The sequence below is a fragment of the Camelus dromedarius genome, chromosome 2, assembly GCF_036321535.1.
Source record: "Camelus dromedarius isolate mCamDro1 chromosome 2, mCamDro1.pat, whole genome shotgun sequence".
NCBI lineage: Eukaryota > Metazoa > Chordata > Mammalia > Artiodactyla > Camelidae > Camelus > Camelus dromedarius.
The window spans coordinates 119980437-120005774 of record NC_087437.1 but is presented as its reverse complement, the minus strand read 5'-3'; the positions used below and the strand labels follow the sequence as shown (position 1 = coordinate 120005774).

General features: G+C 45.6%; 1 protein-coding gene and 1 long non-coding RNA gene across 3 annotated transcripts; one reads left to right on the top strand and one right to left on the bottom strand.

The window, feature by feature from the left end:
• Positions 1-306: 306 nt before the first annotated feature.
• On the bottom strand, positions 307-10833 carry NDUFV3 (NADH:ubiquinone oxidoreductase subunit V3). Of its 2 annotated transcripts, XM_031460281.2 has the most exons (4): positions 10694-10833; positions 9373-9490; positions 2926-3987; positions 307-546 (listed from the first exon to the last, which is right to left on the bottom strand). In XM_031460281.2, exons 1-4 carry the CDS (start codon positions 10739-10741, stop codon positions 383-385), a joined length of 1392 nt encoding a protein of 463 aa, XP_031316141.1. In that variant the 5' UTR covers positions 10742-10833; the 3' UTR covers positions 307-382. The 2 variants fall into 2 exon arrangements, with proteins under 2 accessions (XP_031316141.1, XP_031316151.1); XM_031460291.2 differs by lacking the exon at positions 2926-3987.
• An 88-nt stretch (positions 10834-10921) lies between these two features.
• Positions 10922-24367, top strand: LOC105105845 (uncharacterized). The gene is made up of 6 exons (XR_010376845.1): positions 10922-11141; positions 11930-12725; positions 16474-16580; positions 16669-16746; positions 22819-22944; positions 23515-24367. It is a non-coding gene; the product is annotated as an uncharacterized LOC105105845 (long non-coding RNA).
• The last annotated feature ends 971 nt before the right edge of the window (positions 24368-25338 follow it).

Here is a 25338-nt window from a genome sequence, read left to right as displayed (position 1 = left end):
TTCCAATTTATCGAGAACTAGACCTACCAAATTAGAAGTCACCATTGCGTTTAACAACACCTTGCTGGTAAACGAGATCAATGCAAAACCGACCAGGGGCTCAACACAGCGGCATCACCCTGAGGGAAGCACCTAGTTCTCTAGTTTTGTGGATTTACTCAGTGAGACCTACTATGTAGTGAGAGAAAAATTTCCTGCACACAGATGTTTCTAAACACACAGTGAGCAAACCAGCAGCGGGAGTGAGGCTGACTCACCTCTCCCTACGAAAGGTGCGGAAAGGGAACCAGTCACGCACGCCAGGCCTCAGGACTGCCGAGCAGATTTTATTTCTGCACGCAAGATTGCGGGACAACAGAAGGTTTATATTTAAACGGAGCTCTCAGTGGCGCGGTGACTCCCGTCCTGAAGAGGGCTGAGGCATCCTGAATTTCAAGAGGTCCAGGTTGAGGTCTAGGAAGGTGTACGTGCTGTAGTCATGATGCTGGAGGTTCTTGTAGGTGGAGTTGTCGAACGGCTCAGCGGAGGCGGCGGCCTGTGCGGGCCCTGCGGGGGACACACGGCCGTGAGGACAACCAACAAGCAGGGGCTCCCCAGTCAGCTCACACTCACACACCAAGCATGCGTCACGAAGCCCGCCGGCAACGAATACCCTGTCTACTCAGAAAAGCCCGGAAAGCAACAGTATCTTCAAAAGCAAAGTAAAGAAGTCAGCTGAAAATTTACACTAAAACACACAGCCTTAACAGTGTAAGGAATGGAAAAGTTTTTACAATGTGTCTTCACATCTTACTTTGTATACGTCTAGACCCTGGGCTTCTCAGAGTCTTGACAATGCCAAGAACAACTCTGGAGGGTCGCTTAAAGATGCAGAAAGGGGAAGGGTACAGCTCAAGAGGCAGAACACGTGCTTAGCATGCACAAGGTCCTGGGTTCAATCCCCAGTACCTCCTCTAAAATAAATAAACCTACTTACTATCTACCTGCCCTCTATCCCCCCAAAAATAATGCAGAAAAAAAAGTAGATCTATTAAAAATCTGTCTATAATAGAAATAAACCGTTTTACAGAAGAAAAGTTTCAAAAGCAGAAACTTAAGTGAGCCTTCTTAGTCTCTAAATACAAGAAAATTAAACTCCAACAGGTTCAATAATAATCACACAGGTAAGGGGAACGAGACATGGGACGTGCAGGTTTTAACTTTTCTGAAGAAGCCGTTGCCATACTCTAGAGTCACAGACTAAAAAATCCTCATGCAGCTTTATTTAAGTGGAAAAAAGAACTCAAATCCATACACCTGCACATCTGGTAATCTTTAAATTAAGTGTGTGGATGAAGCAGAAAGCACACTGCTCTCCTGCAATGGGACAAGCGACACGAGGTGACTGAACTGAAGCCGGCGGGGGCGACCTAGGCCTGGGGAGGTTCTCACTGCCCTGCGCCACTGCCATCCAGACTCTCTGCTTCCCTTCATGCTGCATAAAAAATAACTAGTTTCCCATTATTCGAATTCATACCAAACGCTTTGTTTTTCTTTTTTTTAAGCTGCGTTAAAACAAAAACGATGTCTTATTTAAAGACCTGACACCTTTCCAACCTCAACAGGCAGAGTATCTCGATGTGGTGCAGGGACATCTCAAAGCAGGTGCGTTCTTAGAGTCCACATGGGAACGCGGGCTTAGAAAACTCTCATCAAAAACCAGCCCCCCCGAAGGCGAAGTGCCGGGCAGCCAGGCCAGGAGGGCTGCGCGGTGGAGGCAGCGGGCCCCGCGGTGGAGGCAGCGGGCCCTGCGGACGCTGCCCCTGCAGCTGAGCTGGGCTCCCGGGCAGCGTCTTTAGCCTCCAGAGGGCAAAGAGAGTACCAGGAAAACAGCACAACCATGAAAAACAAAGTCCAACTGTTTCCAAAAAGATCTGCCATCTGAAAACCCCCAGTTCTGCATTATCACCCTGAAGGTTTTGGCTTCCTCTCAGATTTACAGCGGAATGACTGAAACAGCAGCTCAGGAAAGCAGTTCTCGCCGCCTCGAGAAGCCTGGCGGGCGCCGGCACTCTGCGTGTTTATGAAAGAGGGAGAGAACGAGGGGGAAGAACACACACAAGTCCTGCTGACGTAAAGCAACCAGGCGCAGTGACACGGGCGATGAAGCGCAGCCCGGGGAGGCTTCCGCGCGGGGCGCACGGGGAGCAGCTGGGGCGGCCGGAGACGCACCTCCGAGGGGCACTGGAGCGCGCAGCCCGGGGGCCGCCCAGGGCCAGTCACGTGCTACGTAACGTGAATAAGCATGCTCCCTTCGGAAATTCACGGCAGCAAAAAAGCCCTTCATAAAAATTCAATATAGAAAAAAAGCAGCCTGTCGTTACTCAGGTAAATCGGAGAAGGAAACGTGCAGTGTCAATTAGATGAAGGCAGTTCAGGGCTGCCTTTGGGTCCCTGCTTTAACTCCTGAAATGGGATTTTCCGGTTGGCACACAGATGCTAAAAAAGCAACCACCTGTCTAGCTCTCCTGAAGACCATCACACCGAGTGTGCCTGTCACTCATCATCTGTGGGAGTTGCACAGGACCCCTTCACTTAGTGGGTGCTCTGCAGCTTCATGAGACAAGCATTTAGACACCCTCAAAAGCTAAAGGTGATGATGTGAAACTGCCAATTTTCAAAAATTATACTGGTTAAGGGACAGTCAAGAGTGCCAAGGGCAAACTCTTTCATTGTGAAATAAATTTTAAAGGTTTTAGGGATTTTGTACTCAAGGTGAGCACGACCTGTGATTAGGACCTGCCCCCCGCTTCTCTGGGACGGCGTTACAGGCCACGCCGCTAGCACCAAATCTGACAGGTGCAATGCTTCCTCTCATCACTCAGCTCTTCAGAGTCTAACCACCCCCAAGGACAGAGGCGTCCTTGACCACAAGCCACGGTATACCCTGTGAGTGGTCCCGGCCTTCCACCGGGGTGGCTGAGTCCTCCATGACTTCGTCCTTTTCCTCAAGCTGCAGTCCTGTTGTCTTTTCATCCAACGCGTCCTTGTGATGAACAGGAGCTGGCTTCAAATGTTTTATTGGTAACTGATCTTCCAAATCCCCCTCAGCCTTCAAGAGTCCGTCTGCTACTGGCTTTCCCATGTTTTCATTTCTGAGCGGGGCAGAAGCCACCTCCCCGTCAGGTGATGGTACTTGACTTTCCCCGCGTCGCCCTCCGGCCCCAGGAGGAGTCGCCTGCAGCTGTGTTCCTGCTCTGGTTTCTGTCGATGGGGTGGGCGCTGGGTCGCCATCCGGTCGTGTGGAAAATCCTGATTTTGTATGGTCAGATGAGACTTTTTTAACTTCAGCTGCCTTCTGGCTTCCTTTATCGATGTCATTCGCTCTAGCTGCTCTGTGCAATTGTTTTTCTTTTCCACTTTGCTTTGTAAACTCTTCACCCTCTTGTGACGTGGGTGCCGTGGTTTTTGGTTTGGTGTCTTTTCTGTCCTCTACAGGCTTCCTGGAGGCCCCTTTCTTCTTTGCCTGGCGGGGCCTCTCTGGAGAGCTGAGGTCTGCATGTGGCTGCTGTGACACCCCAATTTGGGGGGCTCCATTTACAATGGAACGGGGGGCCTCTGCTTTGGGGAACCCTCCTCTGCCTTTGCTCTTCACTGGACGGTCAGCTCCTGGGCTGTCACCCTCCTCGTCGGACTCCGAGTCAGAGGAGCTGGACGAGGACGAGCCACCTGTCGCTCTCCTGCTCCCCGGGACTGCGTCTGAACCAGAACCCTGCTTTCTGGATGGCGGCAGAGCTTTCTGAGGAAACTCTACCAAAGTCTTTCTTGACAAACACTTCGGAAGCCCTTCCTCTGTGACCAGCAGGCTGTCACCGGGGTTGGGGTTAGCTACCGTCCTGCCTCCGTTCACAACTGACCAGGAGGAACTGGGCGGAGGTAAGTTTTTAGACAGTTCAGCTGCTGGTGGGGTGGCTAGTGGCTTCCCCCTCTCCTTTGGTTCCACTACATCTAGGAAATGGCATAAAGAGGAATATTATTTTTAATATTTAGTAAAACCATATAAATTCACCAAGGTCAGACATTTCATGACACATCACCTTGTTATGATAATATCTTCAACAAAATCATCTTGGGAACTGTTTCATGGAAACCCACTCCTACCGTGCAAGCCAAGCCACACGAGAGACAGAGCCATAAGAAATGTAGATTTTTTTTGGTAGCTGAAAAGTTTTTAAATGGGGCTTTTTACCAACAGAAGTAACAAACTTGTCTCCATGTTTCACAATGAGTTTCTTGATAATTATTTTTTAAACTACTATTTCATCTAAATTTAAGGGAGTTAAACTATAAAGATACCTGCAGATGAAGGTTTAAAAATGTAAAAAATTTTAAATCTCTAAAAAATTTGGTGCATCTCAAATATTTTAAAAGTTACCCATATTGTATGAACTTGAACTTTCTGAACAAAACAGCAAAGCAGAAGTAGAGACAAGAGCCTGGTTTGGGTCTGGGGTGTGTGTGCGCACAAGTTTAAGAGTGGGGAGTCGGCAGGGGGGATCGCGTGGTTCAAATGAAGCTGCCCTGGGAGTGGAAAAGTCCTTCAAAATCACGTCATTTCAGGATTTCTTCTGCCCAAGAAAAGTATTACAAGATCAAAAAAGTCTAAAATACTTAAGTATCATATATATCACTGGAAACAAGTTTTAAACTGTTAAATAAAGTGCTTGGTAGCTCACAGCGAAAAAAATGTGACAATGAATATATGTTCATGTAAAAGTGAAAAACTGTGCTCCGCACTGGAATTTTACACAACATTGTAAATGACAGTAACTCAATAAAAAATGTTTAAAAAAATACTTTGGGGATAAAATAACATAAAAAGAGTAAGTTGGAGTTTCCCTTGCCCTTTATGGATTCAAAATGGCTGGCCAGTGTAAGTAAATGTAATATATAAAAAGTAAGGAAAAAAAAAAAAGGAAAAAAGTGCTAATAGAGAATTCTTATTTTGCAGTCAATTATGAAAAAAAAATGAAATCCCACAGTATATTCAAGAGTGAATGTCATTCAATTTTCTCAATTTTTAACCATACAGATTAGAAGAAAAATATAGGACAAGGTTTTATAAATTAAAATGACTTCTCAAATCTAAAGCAAAATCTAAAAAAAAAATATTACAGATGAGCAAATTCTAAATCCAGTGTTTATTTTCAAATCTAGGAGTTTATTTTACACTAAAAGGATCTCAACCCTACTTCTTTAAAGTGAAAAAATGTATTCCTAACTTTGCCATCTTACCAGTGTTCAAACGTTTCTAATTGTTTTCTGAGCTCAAGGACTTTATATCTTTGTATGTCTGTCTGTCTGCCTATCTATCTATCTGGATATGGAGATACATATATATATCTATATATATCACAGGATGATGGAAAATGATAAAAGAAAACTAAGGAACAACCAAAAGTCAGAAATGAGCCAGAGAAAAGGATATGACTGAACAGACAGAGCAGTGGGTAGGACTATTTACACCGCCCCCTCCACCTCCCCCCACCATCGCCACCCCCTCCATGCCATGTCGGACTCCGTGGCCATGTGTCACCCCAGAATCTGCCTTCTGACTGCAGGAGCAGAGCTCAGACAGAGCTCCAGGATCATGTTAAACATTAAAACAAGGCACCACTTGACCTCTCCCTTTCCTGTGTCTTTCGAAACCACACCTGATACAGCTCAGAAATTCCTACAGGCAGCGTAGAAGATAAGCTGGCCTCCAAACCCTGCTCACCTGTCTCATTAATCCACTTTTATGTTGGGCATGAATTTTCCAAGTGTGAAAAACTAACTTAAAATAAGACTTACTTTACAGAGGCTGTGTTGAATAGGAAAAACTGTAATGCCTCAATCTTTCAAAATTTATTGTGGAGACTTTTTAAACTGTAAATATGTTATCAAAACAACATTACAGGTGGATTTATCACCTACCGAAAATGGAGAGAAAACTTCAAATGGTATAATTTAGAAATTTCGTCTGAAAAGGAAACTTCTGTTGACCATATGAAGTAAGAATGCTTTGAAGTATCTTTTATTCAGGTGAAGTTTTTGGGAGAAGTCCACAGAAAGGCTAACAAACTCGAGTCACGCATTTTGCTTTTGGGAGCCAACTTCAGACCTGCCGCAGCACAGACCTAGAGTCCTCTCTGGGACTCAGAGGAAGCTTGCCATGATAATCTGTGGCTGCTACCCCTGTACCCAAGTGCCGGGTGGACACCACGCCTGCATCAACAGGTCGGATGGTGTCACCTGGAGGACAGACTACCATGCAGAGAACACGGCCCTTACTCTGAGTGTCAGTATGACTGTACCCGCTTGTTGTCATGAAATCTCTGACATCTGTCTAGAGGCAGGATGCCTTCTACTCTGACAGTGTTTTAGTTTGAGTGTGACTTTCCTTGAAGATCGAGATAAACAAATTTAAAATGACCCTAAAGACAGCAGAGATAATTCAATAAAAACAAAAAACTGGGGAAAAAAAAAGGACAAATACATGGAAACATAAAGCTACCTAAATAACACTAGCAAAGGAGACCCACCTCCCAGCACCAGGTGGGGACTTCCAGGGACTATTTCTAGCCCTCAGAGCCCGTAACAGCCCATGTAAATAAAGGTCTATGAACACCAGTGACGCGCAGAGAGGAGTTCTCCTGTCACTTCTCTACCTGCTCTCAAAACAGAAATTAAATTCCCTGAATTTCTTTTCTGCTTGTTGAAAAGCAAGGGACGGCATGACCTTCAACTCCTTTGCTGTCTCCTCCCAAAACAAAAACGACTGGTGTTTGAAATAGATCAGCAACCGCAAAATACTTCCACGTCGCCAATGAGTCACAGAATTAATTTCAAAAACAAAGCACATTCAGGTCAGAATCAAAGGTACATTTCAACAAGCTGTGAAAGAATACAGTTATCCAAATTTTATACAGTAATTAAAACTTTTTTTTACATGTGTTTGACTATAAAAAGTTGTGTTTTGTTTTTGCTTTTGTTTAATGAACACATGAGGATTGAGATTTTTTTCAGAGGGAAGACAGCACACTGATTATAAACTGCACTTGTGGGGCCTTCCTGCCTGGGCCCGAATCCAGGCTCCACTACTGACATCTGTGTGACCTTGGGCAGTGCAGGAGTGTCCTGCCCCTGACTGTCTCCTCTGTGACACGGGGATACTGAGAGCGCCTGCTCACAGGGCTGTGGAGACCAGATGGGGTCATCAGCATGGAGAGCTTAAACAGTGCCCAGCACTGCTGGTTACAAATAAATACATCAAACTCCTATTTCCAAGGAGTCCTCACTTTCCAGACTGAAATAAGGACGTGAAATAGATAATTAACTTCGGCTTCTTGGCAGATTCTTTAAAAAGCGACACAGGAGTTACTCAGTCAATGACTTATTACTGACTGCCACAAAAGTCAGCCTAGTGACTGAATCCACCTGAACACCAAAGCTGGCTAGCCAGGCAGTTCTATGGGAAGGGGCGCCCACAAGGGGCCCCCAGGTTCTGATGGCTGTGCCCACAGTGCTGGCTGCTCTCCTCAGGAAGGAAGGCGGAGCCCTGGATGGAACGAGGGGGAATGTGCTCCGTAAGCCCAGGTGCAGGCCCTCTGGCCACATGTGACTCCAAGAGTGTGTGCTTAGGGCCCTGTCTGCAGGCAGGAATCTTCCCTAGAGCCTCCAAGGCCACCTGCAGCTGATGGGGTTCATCTGGCCATGTGCCACTGGTGGGTGAAAAGCATGTCTGTACCCTACACTCACAAATCTCTGACACTTCTGGGGAAACACTGAGGCCACGTGTGTACCTTACACTCACGGGGAAACACCGAGGTCGCCCATGCTGACTTAGATGCATTCTTTCTTCTTCTTCACGCAGGGATTATAATTATTTTTTAAATTATAAGATACAAATGTAATGTGCATTAAAGACAGTGTAGCTCTGAAAACCGTCTTCCCACCTGACAGCACCCTGATTTACACGGCAGACACACACGGCACACGTCAACATCATTAAGACTGGCACGCTGCTCCCACCAGGCCCGAACAAACTCGGAGGCCTGCAAGGCCTGCCACATCCAGAGGCAAAAGCCACAGGAGCCCAAGGCCAACTCCTAGCTCAGCGTCCTCTTCTCATACCCACACCCCAAATCCTCACGGGGTGAAGTCCTCCATTTCTACTACATACAGAAGCACATTTCTAAAAAGGGGGATCTTTCGAGAAAAGAAGAGTCTTTAAGCCTAAGATACCTATTTGAAAACATACAGGTTAAGATGAAAGAAGAACAGCAAGTTTACAACGAGGCAGGTACAGGACAGAACACAACAACGTTCCTGCTGGATTTGGGCTGCTGGGGCTCGGGCAGCAGACATTGCGGCGGGGGTCGGGGGGATCCTCAGCCCAGATCGATGGCATGTGAAAGGCAGCTGCGGGCCGGTATTTTATAACCTAACCAAGTTTGTGTGTGCAGACAAAGGAGGGACAAAAGTATCTACACACTCTCAAACATTCAAACTAAGGAAATTATATTTTGATGAAAATAAGACAAACTCAAATTATCATTCTAAGCCCCAAAGGGTCAGCAAGGGGAAGTTACCTACCACGTATGTACTTTAAGAGTTAACGAAGGTTTCACCAATTAAGACTAAATGCAATAGACCTGGATTATAATCAATTGTTAATAATGAGCAGAGAGTAGAAAATATTATCCCAGAAGTATCTAAAATACACACTGCATTTCCTATTTTCCTTCCAAGAGGATATGCTACCTGGATTCAGGGCAGGGAGCGGGGGGATTAAGTCTAAATTTTTGATAAAAAAAAGTCAAAACGACTGTAGAAAGAGCTGGAAACAGACTGGGCATCATGTTTCATCCAAGTGATTCACAAGGGAAAATGGTGCCTACCCGTAACTCCCTCTCCACGGCCTTAAAGGGCCACCTGCAATCCTGCACTGCGGCTGAGCAAAGCCTGCGAAGCCACAGATGTGCCTCAGAGACACTGAAGAAAGTCACCATCAGGCAAGACAAGCAAGGTGGGTTCACAGCTGCCCCCAGGAGCATGGGACCCATATCACAGCCATCAAGCCCCACTGAGCCTGTGGACTCTGTCTCCCGCCGCTGCAGGTTTAGAAAATTCAGACAGAAATAGTTCAGGGCTAAATGATGAGCCAAAGACTGTTATGTTGCTGCTCTGTTAGGTCTAAAACTGGTTACAGATCTTCAGTCTGATTATAACCTGGAAACGGCAGGGAATGAAGAGTCCAATTATGCAGTCAGTAAAACCCTTTTCACACTTGGGAAGCTGATTTATTTCCTCTGCACTCTCTCTCATTTATGACTACAATTCAAACCTTACTTTTTGGTGGACTTTGCTTCTTGGGATTTGGTGGCAGTCCCTTTTCATTCTTTCCTGATTCTGCAGAGAGAGAAACTGTAGCAGCAAGTCCTCGAAACACTCGGGCTTCTAGCACGGTCTGACAAAAGATGGAACAGGTACGGATGTTTAAGAGTCACATGCTTTGTAGCAGCCATTACAACGTGAATACCAAGTGTTATCGCAACATATCTTTTGCAAATGCTTTGCATTCGTATGACAAATTTCTGATGGTTATTACAAGTTACATACTATACATGTACTATGGAAAATTTTTGAAAATACAAAAAAAGCTGCAAGAAAAAAACACCTGACTTCAAGGACAGTCACTACGAACATTTAGGCATTGCCCCAATCAGACTTTCTTCTGAGGACCCTTTTTGTAGTCTCCAGTTACCTACCGACCTACAAAATACTGATTCCTTTTGTAAAATGTTTTCCTGTACTTTGGATATAAAGTGGAAGACGCATTACCTAGCCATTAAAAATGATGTAGACGAACAGTTGCTTCAAAACTGTCTACAATATACCGGACGGGTAAAACACTGTATAAAGCGCTAATTCACTCAGGATGTATTTACTAAGGCCTACTACGTGCCCCACACTGTTCCAGATGCTGGACTGCGAACAAAAGTGCCCACAGCACTCATATGAAGGTGAAACATTTGTTTTTTTTATAGCTATAACGTAAGCATGTGTGTACACGTACATAGGAAAGCTAAAGAAACTCATTCGGGACTAGATATGAAGCAGTTAATAGTGGACTCTGACAATAAATCCCCCACCATCTGTACTTCATTTTGCAACGAATAGAGTAGTTGCTGCTCTTGTAATAAAGGCCACTTTTAATTTTAAATATAGTAAAGAGAACTTAGATTTTTCTATATGGAGAAAGAAAGCCCTTCTGGCTTCTTGGCTGCTGCCAGGTGAGTTACTGGGTCACCAGGGACCCGAGAATTCCCTCATTTCCTCTTGGGTTAAATAAGAAGTAAAAAAAAACTCTGTTCTTTCGGTTCTAACAGGGCTTGGCAAGGGACAGCTGCGGCCCCCGCACCTATCCGCGGCCTGGACCGCACAGCGGAGGCTCCCTGGTGATGCGGGCCCAGCGGGGCCAGGGGGCGCCGAGGTCGGGGTCGCTGTCGCCGGGACCCTCGCCGCCCCCGGCCCCGGCCCGGCCCCGCGCCCTCCCCTCGGGCCGGAAGCGGGGTCAGCGGCGCCCCGGACGGCCGGAGGGGACAGTCAGGGCCGCGGCCCTCGCCCCGGCACTCCGCAGACTCCCGGCCCCCGGCCCGGCCCCCGTTACCTTCAGCGCCCCCGCTCGTCCTTGCCGCAGCAGAAGGGAGGCCGCCATGGCTGCAACTCAGCGCTGGCCGGGAGGGCGGAGGTCGCACCGCACAGACGCGGCCGCGGCGCGCGCACTACCTCCGGAAGGCCCGCCCCCTGGGGCGGGGGCACCAATCACAGGCAGAGACGGGCGAGGGGCGGGGTAGCGGCCGCTGCGCACGCACCACTGCGGAGTTCCTGCGCGCGCACACCGGCGGCCTCGCGTTTCCCGGCGCTGCGCCTCGAGGCCACGCCCCCGGGCGGAGCGACCAATCACAGGTTCCCGCGGAGCCGGGCGCCTCAGCGGCCTGGGCGCCGGGACGCTCAGGTGGTTATTGCGGGTGTCTTGTCTGTCCTCCGGCCGAGTGGTCACCTGTGGTCATCCTGCAGGGCCACCTCTGGTGGGACCGTGGACGCGCTCTTGGCCTGTGAGTGCACTAGTCCCCGTGCTGGGCAGATCAGAAATGCGAGCTTCTTATTCTACCTGCATGTTTATAGGTTGCAGTGCACAGATGCGCCGCAAGTTAGGCGTAGTCAGGGAGTGGGGGTAGTCAGTCACTGGCCTCCTCCTCCCCGTACCACGCATGTCTTCACGCCCACTCCCGCCATACCGGTGCTGGGAGGGAGTCCATACAAGAGGAGCGCGCCCACATCTCACCTCCGCCGGGGAGGGGCCCTCCACCTGGGCTGAGACGAGATTCATTCAGGTGGCAGGAAAATGGGGCAAAACAGGTGCTGCATGAACCGTGCTCCGTAGGGTTAACAAAAAAGCTTCACCGTGGGATTAACAGAAACTGGTGACTAACAGAAATTCTAGAGCTTGTCTTACAGAACAGCAGCTAAGGGACAGCTTGCTCAAAACTCCTCTACTTTTAACCCGCCTTCACTGAGCAAGCTCACCTTAATTGTTTTTGACTCCTTAACCACCCCTGTAGGTAACACCTCTGAGGTATGGATCACCGTAGGAACAGGGGCTTAATTTGTTTTCCAGGGACTTGGGGTGGGCTTCTGTCCAGTTCAAGCTGGCTAAGACTAGATGGGATCACCAACCCCAAAACTGGGCCTGTGGAAGCCGCAGGTGTGTGATGATTGACCTTTTGAGGTCAAAGGGCAGAAAACTTCACCCGCAGTCATGCTAAGAGCCTCCATTTTTTTTTAACATGCTTCCCATGAAGTAACACGTAACTCAGATATGCCTGTGCCTCACCTTTTCCAGACCTGCAGCCTCCTGTCCCCACACCTGACACCGCCTGCTTCTTCATCTCGTAAATGCCTCAAGCCCCTCGCCTTCCAGAGGTGGATTTGAGATTTGTTCACCCACCTTCTCACTTCACTGCCTTGTGAATAAATTTTTCTCTGCCTGCCGCAAACCTTGGCGTCTCAACATTTGGCTTCTGTGCGTCGGGCAAAAGAAGCTGGTTCAGTAACCCCCAGACTCTTGTCAAAGGGGACTCTGGAGTCAAGTGGCTGCAATGGGACCTGTCACCATCCACCCTGGGAGGCAAAGACAACAGCTCAGCCTTAGGGTAATAATGAGAAAGGAGTCCTTGTCCCTACAGGAGGCAGGAAGAAAACATGCTATGGAAGAATCATGCTTTGCTCAAACCAGATTAACTCTTGTCTCTGGGGAAAAGTGTTCACTTGTCTTTGTGAACTGTGCTGACCTTACAGGTGATGAAGAAAACTGAAGGGGATAAGCTACAGCTGCCACTTGGGGGCCCTGATAGAGAATTGGAACGTCCACATCACTGTCCGTCAAGGAATCCAGAGCCCCCGTTCCCTCCCACCAGCCTCGGGGCACAGTCAACTAATGTAGATGTCCAGCTGGGGTCTTAAGACTCAAGAACCAAGTGAAAACACCTCCCCTAGTCAAGGAGGTGGGGGTACCAGCCAGAGTGGCCTGAGGAGGGGCACCTGCTTGAGGGCAGCCCTGCAGAGGGAGTGACCCGGTTGGGGAGTGGGGTGGGCATCTTAATGGTTTTCAAAGAAGCAAGAGGATTATGGATGTGAAGGTAACTATGGCAACAGTGTGTTAAGACCGGCGCCTACGCCTGGGGGTGGGGGAGCTGGACCTGCTCTGTGGGGAGGTAGATGCCGGCCTACGCTGCATTTGGCCAAAAATGAACAGAAACAATAGGGCCAAGTGCAAGAGGCAAATAGAAAACAGAAAAACCAAGAGAGGCCGGAGGAAGGACCGGTGGTTTCAAGAATATTTGTGGAGAGGGGATTGTAGTGTCAGCTGGAAAACTGCAGACTAGATTTTGCTGAGAGCAGGGGTTGTTCCTCCAGTTGTCACTTCTTTGCCTGAGTCTTTCTGCTGGCACCTGTCACCTGCCTGGAGCTCTAGCGAGTACTGACCCAACATTTTTAGGCAAAACCTCAAAATCCTATGTTTGTCTATAATCCTCAATTAATTATGTAATATTCTATCTAAACTACTAGAACTCACCCCCGCCCCACTCAAGGGTGAATTAACCTTCTTTTTAAGATAACTAGATAATTGGAGCATCACTTGGACCCAGTGATGGGTCCTGAACTTAAAGGTGTTTGGGCTAAAGAGGAAAATTAAAATACTCAGCGATCGCACCTTCCTCACGCATGAGCGAGGTCTGCGTTCTGATCTAACACATGCATTCTTTGTAAGCCCCAAAGGAGACATATTATGGCATTTTCCTGTGTTAATTAATATAATTTAATTGTGTCTTAAAATTACAGAACTTTTACAAAACTTTCAATAACATTGTAGTTTTAAAACTAGTTTAGGATGACCATATTACTAAGTTACTAAGATAATTTTCTTTTTAATGAAAGAGAGTTAAAAAAAAAAAGATTGCTCAGCAACAGGAAAAGTAAATTTAAAGGCTTTTAGTAAAGAAAAAAATAAGGAAATAAGGCAAGTTATAGTTACTTTGGATGTTCCCAAAACTGTGCTGTAAAACATGCGTAACGCTGTCTGTCTCTGGCAGTAGTCAGTCACTAGATATTACGAAAACCCTCGGGTTACAAAACGTGTAGCGATGCCAGGTACAACGTTACAAGCATAATTTCAAATGGTGGGTTCTGTTCTCATGCCCCTTCTGTTCCCGGTGGTCTCTGCTGGCTCCTGGCTCCTGTATTGGAAGCTCGTGTTTCTGGGCTCTTCTTTGTGGGAGTTCCCAAGTCCTGGGTTAAACATGCATTTCTCCTGAGTGGATTTGGGTTTTCTGTCTGCCAGACTCTTGTGAGTGCTGCTTATCTTGGTCTAGTGTGATCATTTTTTTCATAGTTTGGAATGTCCTGGACCACAGGAAGTGTGTGTCCCCAGAGGCCAAGAAACAGAGAAGCAAGAAACCACAAGAAGCCAGCCCTGCCCTGGGAGCGTTTGCTGATCTCAGTAAGCCAGGGCCTTGGTCTAACTGACGTCAGGAGAGGAGATGAGACTTTGGCCCCGGAGCACTTGGGAGTGGGCTGGACAGCACCAGAGGAAGTCCTTGCAGATCTGCCCGTCAGTGATGGGGAGAACCTGGGCAAAGCCACCTGCTGGCAAAGAAACCTAGCAAAGCAAGGCCACAGGAAATGTGTCTGTGTCGGGTGGGGAAAGCTGTCTCAAGGCCTCTTCTTTCTCAAGTTTGGGGTTAAAACATACGCATATGTCCCAGGGTCCAGGAAATTCCAGGTTATTTAACTATATTAAAATTTCTTGGAGGAGAAGGGTGGAGCTCAGTGGTAGAGTGCATGCTTAGCATGCACAAGGTCCTGGGTTCACTCCCCAGTACCTTTATTAAGTTAATAAATAAATAAATACATAAACCGAATCACTTCCCTCTCCAAAAAGAAATAAATATATAAATCAAAATTACTCTTTAGCAAAAGGTACTACAAAAAGTGAAATGACCAGAAACAAATACAACATTGTAGATCAACTCTACTGCAGTTTTTTTTTTAAATGGTGGGAAAAAAAGTGAAATGAGAAGTCACAAGCTGGAAAATCATTTAACTCATGAGGATTAGTATCCAAATACATAAAGTGTTTCCTGCTTATTAGCAAGAAGGACAAGCCACTCAAAAGAATAGGATAGTGGCTACCTCTGGAGGGCGCTGGGGGGCTGGGGTGAGGTCTGCACGAGGTCTGGGGCTTCAGTTCTGTCAGTTAACATTAGTTCTTCAGATGTGTTGTGGGTATGTGAGCATTTGCTCTCAAACGTGTGTTTTTGATTTGTAAGAAATATTTCATGATATACTTTGATGAGCTAAAAAACCCACAAATACTTTGTTGCATTTGGTGCTCCAAAGTTATATGATGGTTTTAGCTGCCCACTTTTTAATGGAAAAGATGTAGATTCCAATAGTGCTACTAGAAATTCTGTCTTTGTGTCCCCTGAAATGGTGAGTAGGTTTGTCCAGCAAGCTCTTGTGTGTACGAATCTTGTGGCGATAACGCTGCTCTCAGTCACTCCGGATGGGCCAGCCGGGGCAAAACCTGCCCGCAGCTTTGAAGCTGTGCCTTCGTGTTTCTCCCAGCTCACCAAGTGGACTGTTACTGGAGACCTTCCAACCCTCTAATGAGCAAATGTCACTACCCACTACTCAAGTAGCTAAGTGCTGCCACTGAGTAAGAACTCAGTTGTTAGGACACCACTGTCCCCAAAATGAACATGTATGTTGCATTAGTCTGCTAGGGCTACTATGACCAAGTGCCACAAACTGGGTGGCTTTGAACAACAGAAGTTTGGGGGGAGGGTATAGCTCAGAGGTAGACCACATACTTAGCTTGCCCAGGATCCTGGGTTCAATCTCCAGTACCTCCTCTAAAAATAAGTAAGTAAACCTAATTACACCCCCCCCCAAATGTATTGTCTCACAGTTCTGGAGGTTGGAGTCCCACAACAAGGTGTCAGAAGGGCCCCTCAGCCTCTGTGACTCTGGGTAGAATCTTTCTTTGCCTCTTCCTAGCTTGTGGCCAGCAGTCCTCGATATTCCTAGGTTTCCCTGCGTCTGTCAGACCCTGCCTCCGTCTTCGCAAGGTGTTCTCCTTGTGTGTCTTCACGGAGTCTTCCTCCTGCGCATGTCTGTGTGTCTATATTTCTACTTTTTATAAGAACACCTGTCATGTTGGATTAGAGCCTGCCCTAAAAACCTCATTGTAACTTGATTACCTCTGTAGAGACCCTCTCTCCAAATCAGGTCGTGTTCTGAGCTCCTGGGGGTTAGGACTTCAACATATCTTCTTTGGGGGAAACACAATTCAACCCATGACCTGTGTCAAAACCAAATGGGGGGAGGGTGTAGCTCACGTGGTAGAGAGCATGCTTAGCATGCACAGGGTCCTGGGTTCAATCCCCAGTACCTCCTCCAAAAATAGATAAAGAAGTAAACCTAATTACCTCCCTCCCCAAAATTAAAAAAAAAAACACCTAATGGGAGATTAGGAGTGACACTATTTTTTTTAATGGAGGAATTGTCAAAGCTTTATAGAGACGTAACTGACAAAACATGGTGCAGGTTTAAGGTGTGTCATGTGATGATTTGCTATATGAACAGTTGGCCCTTTGAACAACAGTGTTTGAACTGCAGGGGTTCACTGATAGTGAACTTTTTTCAATATATCGAGTACCTGTATTTTCGCTTTACAGATCTTCAACTAAGTGTGGGGAGAAGTTTGTTTGATTAGAGATCCTAGTATGTGGACTCAGAAGACCTAGGGTTTGAGCCCTATTCTGTCCACACCGTGTCGGCTTCCTACCCTGGGTAGAGTCCTTTATCAATTCCTTTGTTTTTCAGGTAGAGATAGCTGGACATGCGTTTTCAACAGCACGGGGTCAGCGCCCCTAACCCCTGAGCTGTTCAAGGGTCAGGTGTATATATTGCAAAATCATTACCACCATAAGGTTAGTGAACACTTCCTTTACTCACATAGGTATACGTCTTAAAAAATTGTGGTAAGAACTTTTGAGATTTACTCTGTTATCTTTCCAGTATACAACCCAGTATTGTTAACGGTGGTCACCATGCTGGACATCACACGCCCAGGACTTGCCCATCTTAGAACTGGAGGTTTGTAGCCTTTGACTACTTTCACCATTTCCCCCCGACTCCCACCCTCCAGCCTCGCTCCCACCAGCTGCCAGTCTGCTCTGTTTCTATGAGTAGGGGTTTTTGGATTCCACATATGAATGAGGTTATACAGTGTTCATCTTTTTCTGTCTGCCTTACTTCGCCTCTAGGTTCATCCATGTTGTAAAATGGCAGAATTTACCTTTTTTTATGGCTGAATAATATACACATTACATTTTATTTCTTTTCTTTCATCGATAAAATGTTAATTTTTTTGAAATACAGTTGACATATAACATTATATTAGTGTGTACAACATGATTCAATATTTGTCTATAGTGTGCGGTGATGACCACAGTAAGTCTGGTTAACACCCATTACCACACATAGATGCAAATTTTTTTTTTCTTGTGATGAGAACTTTCAAGATTTACTCTCTTGGCAACTTTCAAACCTACAGTGCTGTATTATTAACAATACAGTGTTATTAACTATAGTCACAGGCTGTCCGTCATGTCTCCAGGACCTGTTTATCTTATAACTGGGAGTTTGTCCCTCTTGAACCTCTTCACCCATTCAACTCCCATCCCCACCTCCAGCAGCCATCATCTGTTCTCTGTATCTGTGAGTTTGGGTTTGGTTTTTTTTTAGATTCCACATATAAATTAGATAATACAGTATTTGTCTTTCTCTGACATTTCACTTTGCGTAATGTCCTCACGGTCCACCCATGGTACTGCATATAACACATTTTCTCTATCCATCCATCTGTTGATGGACACTAAGGTTATTTCCATGTCTTGGACACTGTAAATAATGCTGCAGTGAACATAGGGTGCAGATATCTCTTCAACAGAGGGATTTCTTGCCCTTTGGATTTATTTGCAGAAGCGGGATTGCTGGGTCATATGACAGTTCTGTCTTTTATTTTTTGAGGAATGGCCACATTGTTTCCCACGGTGGCTGCATCAGTGTAAGTTCCTACTAACAGTGCACAAGGGGCCCCTTTCTCCACATGCCCACCAGCATTTGTTGTCTCTTGTCTTCGCAATGTTAGCCATTCTAACTGACGCGAGGTGATATCTTACTGTGGTTCTGATTTGCATTTCCATGAAGATTATTGACGTTGAGCACCTTTGCATGTACCTGTTGGCCTTCTGAATATCTTCCTTGGAAAAATGTCTTTTCGGGTCTTTTGACCATTTTTAACTGGATTATTTTTCTGCTGCTGAGTGGTATGAGTTCTTTATACATTTTGGATATTAACCCATTATCAGATGTATGATTTGCAAGTATTTTGTCCCATTCAGTAGGTTGCCTTTTCATTTTGTTGTTTCTTTTGCTGTGGAGAAGCTTTTTAATTTGATGTGTCTGATTTGTTTACTTTTTATTTTGTTGCCTGTGTTTTTGGTGTCATATCCATATAATCGTTGCCTGGACCAATATCAAGGAGCTTTCTCCCTGTTTTCTTCTAGGAGTTTTACGATTTCAGGCCCTATGTTTAAGTCTGCAATCCGTTTTGGGTTAGTTTTTGTGGGTGGTGTAAGATAGGGGTCCAGTTTCATTCTCTTGCGTGTGAGTATCCAGTTATCCCAGGACCGTTTATTGAAAGGCCACCTTTTCTCCATGAGCATTCGGGCTCCCCTGTTACACGTGGGTTGACCGTACATGCGTGGGTGTACGTCTGGCTCTGGGTTCTCTCTGCTGGTCTGTGTGTCTGTTTTAGTGCCAGCACGTACCTGCTTTGCTTGCTAGAGCGTTGTCGCAGCTCCGCCCCCTCTTGGTGTTGGTCTGTCTAGCTCTTCTCCTTCGTCATGACTCAGGCTTGGTAGGTTGTACGTTACAGGGGTCTGTCCAGTTCTTCTAGGTTATCCATTTCTTGCCTATTACTTTGGGCCTTGTGATCTTTCATGCGTCCGTGGTATCGGTTGTGATGTCTCCTCTTTCACTTCGGACTTTATGTATGTGAGCCCTCTCCTCGCTCTCGCTCTCTTTTTTTCTTAGTCTAGCTTAAGGTTTGTCAATTTCATCTTTTGAAAAACCAGCTCTTTGTTTTTATTGATCTTTTCTGTTGTTTTTCTGGTTTCTATTTTATTTATTTCTGCGCTGATCTTTGTTATTTTCTTCCTCAGGCTAACTTAGAGCTTTGCTCTTTTTCTAGTTCCTTGAGATACAAAGTTAGGTCGTTTATCTGGGGTCTTTCTTTTCCCTAAATGTAGGTGTTGACTGCTGTACACCCCCTCTTGCGCTCTTTCGCTGCATACCTTCAGTTTTGCTGTATTGCGTCTCCATTTTCATTTATTTCGAGATTTTTTTGATTTCCCTTTTGATTTCTCATTTGGCCCATTGACTGTTCAGGTGTGTGCTGTTCAATTTCCACGTATTTGTGGAACTTCCAGCTCTTTTCCTGTTGTTGATTTCTAGTCTCATACAATGTGGTTGGAAACGATACTTAGTATGATTTCAGTCTTCTTCAATTTGTAAGGCTTGTTTCATGACCTATCACATGATCTATCCTGGAGGCCGTTCCTTGTGCACTTGAGAAGAATGTGTGTTCTGCTGCTGTTGGATGGAATGTTCTGTGTGTGTGTATTAGGCCAAGTGGGGCCTAAAGTACAGTCCAGCGTTTCCTCATTTGTTTCCTGTCTGATGACCTGCCGCTGTGGGAAGCAGGGCACTGAAGTCCCTCCGTGGTTACTGTACTGTTGTCCATCTCTCCCTTCAGATCCGTTAGTATTTGCTTACTATATTTAGATGCTCCAGTGTTGGGTGGGTATATATCTGTATCTATGACATATAGACGTATGTTACAGCTTCTGGATGAACTGACCCCTTAGTCATTATAGAATGATCTTCTTTGTATCTTATTACAGTTCTTGGCTTAAAGTCTCTCTTCTCTGTATAAGGATTACTATCCTGCTCTCTTTTTGTTTCCATTTGCATGGAAATTCTCTTTCTATCCCTTCATTTTAAGTTTGTGTGTGTCCTTTAAGCTGAAGTGAGCCCCAGCTATAGTTGGGTCTTATTTTTTTAGCCATCCATGCACTCCATGCCTTTCATTAGAGAATGTAATCTATTTACATTTAGAGTAATTATTGATAGGTAAGGACTTATTAATGCAGTCTTATTAATCATTTTCTGGCTGTTTTGATGTTTCCTTGTTTCTTTCCTCCTCTCTTGCTCTATTCCTTTGTGAACTGATGCTTTCCTGCAGTGATATGCTTTGATTCTCTTCTCTTTTTCTTTTGTGAATCTACTGTAGGTTTTTGCTTCGTGGTTACCATGAGACTTACATAAAACTTTGTGTAGATATAGCAATTTTACAGTGATTAAAACTTAACTCAATTGCATACAAAAGCTGTACCCTTTTACTCCCTCCCCTTTATGGTTTTGATGTCACAATTTACCTTCCTAAATTGTGTGCTCATTAACAAATTATTGCAGCTGTAGTTGTCTTTAGTACTCTTCTTTTTAACCTTTGTACTCAAGTTAAGTGGTTACCATGGCCCTGTGTTACAGTGTTAGGAGTATTATGAATCCGACTAGCTACTTACTTTTGCCATTGTGTTGTGTATTTTCATATGTCTTCATGTAACTAGTTAGCATCCTTTCATTTCAGCTTGAAGAACTTCTTTTAGCTTTTCTTGCAGGCAGGTCTAGTGGCGATGAAGTCCCTCAACAGTTTTGTTTGGGAATGTCTTTATTTTGCTTTCATTTCTGAAGGACAGCTTTGTCAGATAGAGTGTTCTTGGTTGGCAGTTTTCCCTTCCCGCACTTTGAATGTTCGCCCCCCTCTTCCCTGGTCTGTAAGACCAGCCCGCCGAGCAGTCTGCTGACTGCCTTCTGGGGACAGGTTGTAATTACAAGCGTCTCTTCTCTTGCCGCTTTTTAAGATTTTCTCTTTGTCTTTGATTTTTCACAGTTTTATTATAATGTATCCTGGAGAAGATCTCTTTAAGTTGAGTATGGTTGGTGGCCTGTGAGCTTCAGGAACTGGGATGCCCAAATCTTTCTCAGCCATTACTTTTTCAAATAGGTTTTCTACCACCCCACCCCCCTCTCCCTCTGCATCTCCGGTACTTTGCCAGTTGTCTGTTTTGTTGGTTTCCCATAGATCATGTAGGCTTTCTTCACTGACATTTTAAATTCCTTTTCTTTGTTCTTCACTGGCTGGAATATTTCAAAGATCCTGTCTTCTGACTCACAGATTCTTTCGCCTGGTTGGTCCATTTTGTGGTTGATGGATTTTCACTGCGTTCATTGTATTCTTCAGCTCTGGAATTTTTGTTTGGCTCTCACTTACGATTTCTGTCTCTGTGAAACTTCTCATTTTGTTCATGTACTGTTTTCCTGATTTCACTGAATTGCCTTTCTTTGTTTTCTTATAGCTCATTGACTTTCCTTAAAAAGTTATTTTGAATTCTTGATCAAGTAAATCATAGATGTCTTTGGAATGGAAGATTAGTGTGCTCCTCTGGTGGTGTCCTGTTTCCTTGATTTTTCACATTCCTTGAGGTGTCGTGTTGCGATCTTTGCATCTGAGGTAGCAACCACCTCTTCTGGTCTTTACTAACTGCCTTTGGGAGAGAGATACTGTCCATCCACCCTGTGAGTGAGTCTGAGACTTTGTCAGCCCTTCTGTGGATATGCCTCTTCCACATTCTTGTTCTCTCTTGTGGCAGAATTCTTAAGCATGTGTGCCTTCTCCCCATCCTGCAGTGCACCTGGGGGAGTGCTCACAGCCTCCTGGTTGTTCACCAGAGGTGGTACAAAAGCTCAGGCTTGTGGTCTTTCCTTGGCCTGCAGATCAGGCCCATTCTCTATGTGTGTTCACTATTCATTTACAAAAACGCTCTCACTGCCTTTGGGAGTGCAGACAGGGAGCTGGCCCCACGGTGGGAGTGTGTGGGGGTGAGGCACACTGAGCACTGGGGCCAGCTGAGAGATCCACAGGCAAGGTGTGTCTAGATGGAGTCCACAGCGCAGCCAGCAGCGTCAGCATCCCTTTAATGCCCTCTGAGTGTCCTGTCTTCTGCTCTCCCAGCCTCTTCCTGTCCCTCAGCTATGCAGCTCATGAATCAGTACTCTGAATGAGGCAAGAGAGAAAGACATCTCTTTGGCGGCACCTCGCACATCCCGGGGAGCCGGGCTCTCGCTCACATGCTCTCACTCCCCCTGTGGGAGGAGTCACGGGCTGAGAGTCTCTCTCTTGGCCCTAAGCTGTGTTGCCTTGGAGTGATGCGGGCACTGTCAAACTGTTTCTCTTACCCTCTCCATTGCATCCAAACTTGCATCTTTTTTTCTTTTTTTGCTCTAATTATGTGCTAGAACTCATCCACTGGAAATCCAGACTCCCACACAAGCTCCTGCTCATGGGTGACTGTCTAAGACAGCTCCCAGACCATGGTCAAGAGGCCATGGGCCACTGCAGGCTCCACAGCTGAGGCTGGCATCTGGGTGTCTGTTACCCAAGACTCGGGTGGACAGGACTCACCTGGGTTCCCTGGTATATGGTGCTGGATCCCACGTCCTACAATGGCACTTCTGTCTGTGAATGGACGCTAAATTTTTGTTATTGAGTCAGGGGACACAGTGAAGGATGTCTCATTCGGCCACCATGCTGATTTCCCCACAAAGCTTTCTGGGAGTTGTACTGAACAAAGCACCACCTGCTGGCCTAAGGGGACAGGACAGTTTGAAGAGAAAAAAGGCCTCTGGGCCCCCACTTGCTAAGGGCAGGCAGAGGTCAAGAGTTACTCGAAGGGCACATTTTCCAAAGTGACCAAGAAGATGCTGGAAAAGGGGGTGCTATCCCAGAGGGCAGAGGTGAGGGTCACATTGGGTTACAGTTTGGGGAAACTCTCCCAGCAAGCAGACGCACCTCATCAGGGGACACTGTCTACCCCTGTGTGCCCTGTAGACATTTCCCAGTGGATTTCAGAATTTCTGGGATGCAGCGATCGCTCTGTGCAACCCATTCCTCCGCTTTGCAAACGGAAGCGTGTATCATGGTTATCCTGCCGCCCCTCACCATTGCTCGTTGGCATGTGGGGCAGACATCTCAGGTTTTAGTTTGCAGGTCTCTGACCGAGAGAGGCCACACCTGAGGAGCAGCATTAACCTGGTACAGACCGCGAGGCCCTGGGCTTTGAGCCTGCTGCTGGGATTGGATGAGACTTTGGGGGACCTTGGGAGGAGGTGAGTGTTTTTCAGTTGGAGAGACTGAGGCCAGAGAATGGACTGTGGTAGATTTGACTCAGAATTGGCCTCAGTTCCCCCCTTCCCTTTCTCTAGGCCTTTTTCCCCCCAGTTTAATTTACCAAACTTTTATTTTCAAATACCTAGTAGTGTTGCTATAGTACAGTGAATCCTATCACTTCTTGTCTTTTTTCTTTAAACATTTGTTTATTTATTATTTTTAATTGAAGTATAGTCAGTTACAATGTGTCAATTTTTGGTGTACAGTGTAATGTTTCAGTCATGCATATATGTACATGTATTTATTTTCATAGTCTTTTTCATTATAGGTTACTACAAGATATTGAATACAGTTCCCTGTGCTCTACAGAAGAAATTTGTTTTTTTAAACCTATCTTATATATAGTAGCTAGTATTTGCAAATCTCGAACTCCCAATTTATCCCTTCCCCCCGCTCTGCCCCGGTCTCCAGGCCCTTTCTGATGTGACTTTGCAGCCCCCACATCAGGAGGGGGTTTCCTTCCCCACCCCTTGGATCTCGTTGACCTTGTGACTTGCTCTGGCCAACAGAACGTCAGCAGTAACAGTGCGCCAGCTCCATCCCTGGGCCTCGTGAGGTTTTTGTGGACTTTTTCCCCTTCGCTCCTGCCGTCGTGCCTGCTGTGTGGATAAGCCCTAGTACCATTCTGGGGGATGAGAGACCAGACAGAGCAGAGATGATCCATCCAGCCATCCTAGACCAGCTAGTTCTTCTAACCAAGCGGCAGGCCACAGACCCATGAGCCAAGGCCAGCAACGCCAGAACCACCCAACTAAGACCAGCTCGAATGGTCAACCCGCAGAATCATGAGCTAACTAAATGCTTATTGTTTTAGGCCCCCAAATTCTGTGTTTGTTATGCATTAATACAGCAATAGATAATAAATACAGTTACCAAATAACACTGCTAACTCCTTTGAGGAAATTACCGAGACAGATGGTAGAAAACCAAATGACTCTCCATTTTTATCTAAGCTGTAAATGTAAATATGTCCTCATTGTTTTATAAATTTCAGAGAAGTGAAAACGTGGTTATAATTTAAGTAGCCACATTAAGAAATTTAAGGAAAAAAACAGCCAAATTATTCAGAACTAAAATTTGAGCAGTGAGTTTTGGGTAATAAGCTAAAAAAAATTAGATAGTAAAATATCAAGGCATCATATTAATGTTGATAATTATAGTTTACTTATATATAACAGTGCTAATGATAAAAGCCACTTAAATAGTATCTTTGTAGACACACATTAACCTCAGATAGCATACAACAAAATAAATTTAAGTAGCACCTCCAAGAGACACAAAAGGGAAGACTGTGAAAATAAAAATAAGCTGGAAAACATTTCAATTTAGACTTCATTAGGATTAAAAAGATAAGGTATAGGTTATCATGAAATTTGATAAAAAAAGATCTGGAGGAAAATAAAACTTGCTGGCACAAGTACTGTAAGAATTCAAAGTGTGATTTATCATCTCAAAAAGACCAAAATGATTAAGTTTCACTGACATCTGACAGAAGCACAGATTTTTAAGTTTTCATTTGTATGTGCTCTGTCTTGTGATGTAATGCATGATTCCTCGTAAATCTTTATTATTTGGTCTCCAGCTACACAAAAATTGTAGTTCTTTCTCAAGGTTGTAACCTGTCACATGAAGGCAGTGAAGCTTCACGGCCAGTTTAAATAGGCATATTACAGTTAGTTGTATCTGTTAGAATGTGTTTTATGGAACGTCTTATGTCAGCCATGACTGTAAAGGAAGCATAATTTGCTCGCGAGCCTGGCTGATGCCTGGAGGCCCCTTTCTAGGATCTCTGTGGTCTTGGTTCTTCTCCTACCCAAAATAGAAACTGTAAATTCACCTGCGTGCCTGGAAAACACCCCAGACCATGAGTATGGACTTTCACTGTGCCGGCTGAGTTAGCTGAATAGAAATGATGTTTATAGCAGATTCATTTTCAGAAACACCGTGAAGGCTCCTGTTTCCACTGGATACTGCCCAGCGTCAGCCCCTCCATTGAAGCTCCCTCGCGCTGGCTCTGTGAGCTGTCTGCTTTGCTCCTGCCCCTTCCTCCCTACTCCGCCAGCCCTCTTGTTCTTTGTTCTGTGATAAACAGAGTGTCTTCCATCTTCTGCCTCCATGAAGGCCCCTTTAACCCCATTGCCTTTAAGGAAGCCCGGCTTTCCCCAAGCATTCTGCTTTGCCAGAAACAGCTACCTTAATGTTTGGGTGTAAATTCATCCTTGAGTCAAATCGGAGGTGGAGTTTGGGTCAGCATTCTAGTTTCCTATGCCTCATGCCTATCATAATTCTTTCACTCTTATGCAAAAACAGGTGATCCTTTAAGACAGTTGATT

Bases quoted from the DNA above. Each gene is read 5' to 3' on its own strand.
- NDUFV3 (XM_031460281.2), bottom strand. From the start codon at position 10,741: ATGGCGGCCTCCCTTCTGCTGCGGCAAGGACGAGCGGGGGCGCTGAAG. The intron at 9,491-10,693 runs GTAACGGGGGCC...ATCTTTTGTCAG, and splicing joins GACGAGCGGGGGCGCTGAAG to ACCGTGCTAGAAGCCCGAGT. The intron at 3,988-9,372 runs GTAAGGTTTGAA...GCCATTTCCTAG, and splicing joins GAAGCAAAGTCCACCAAAAA to ATGTAGTGGAACCAAAGGAG.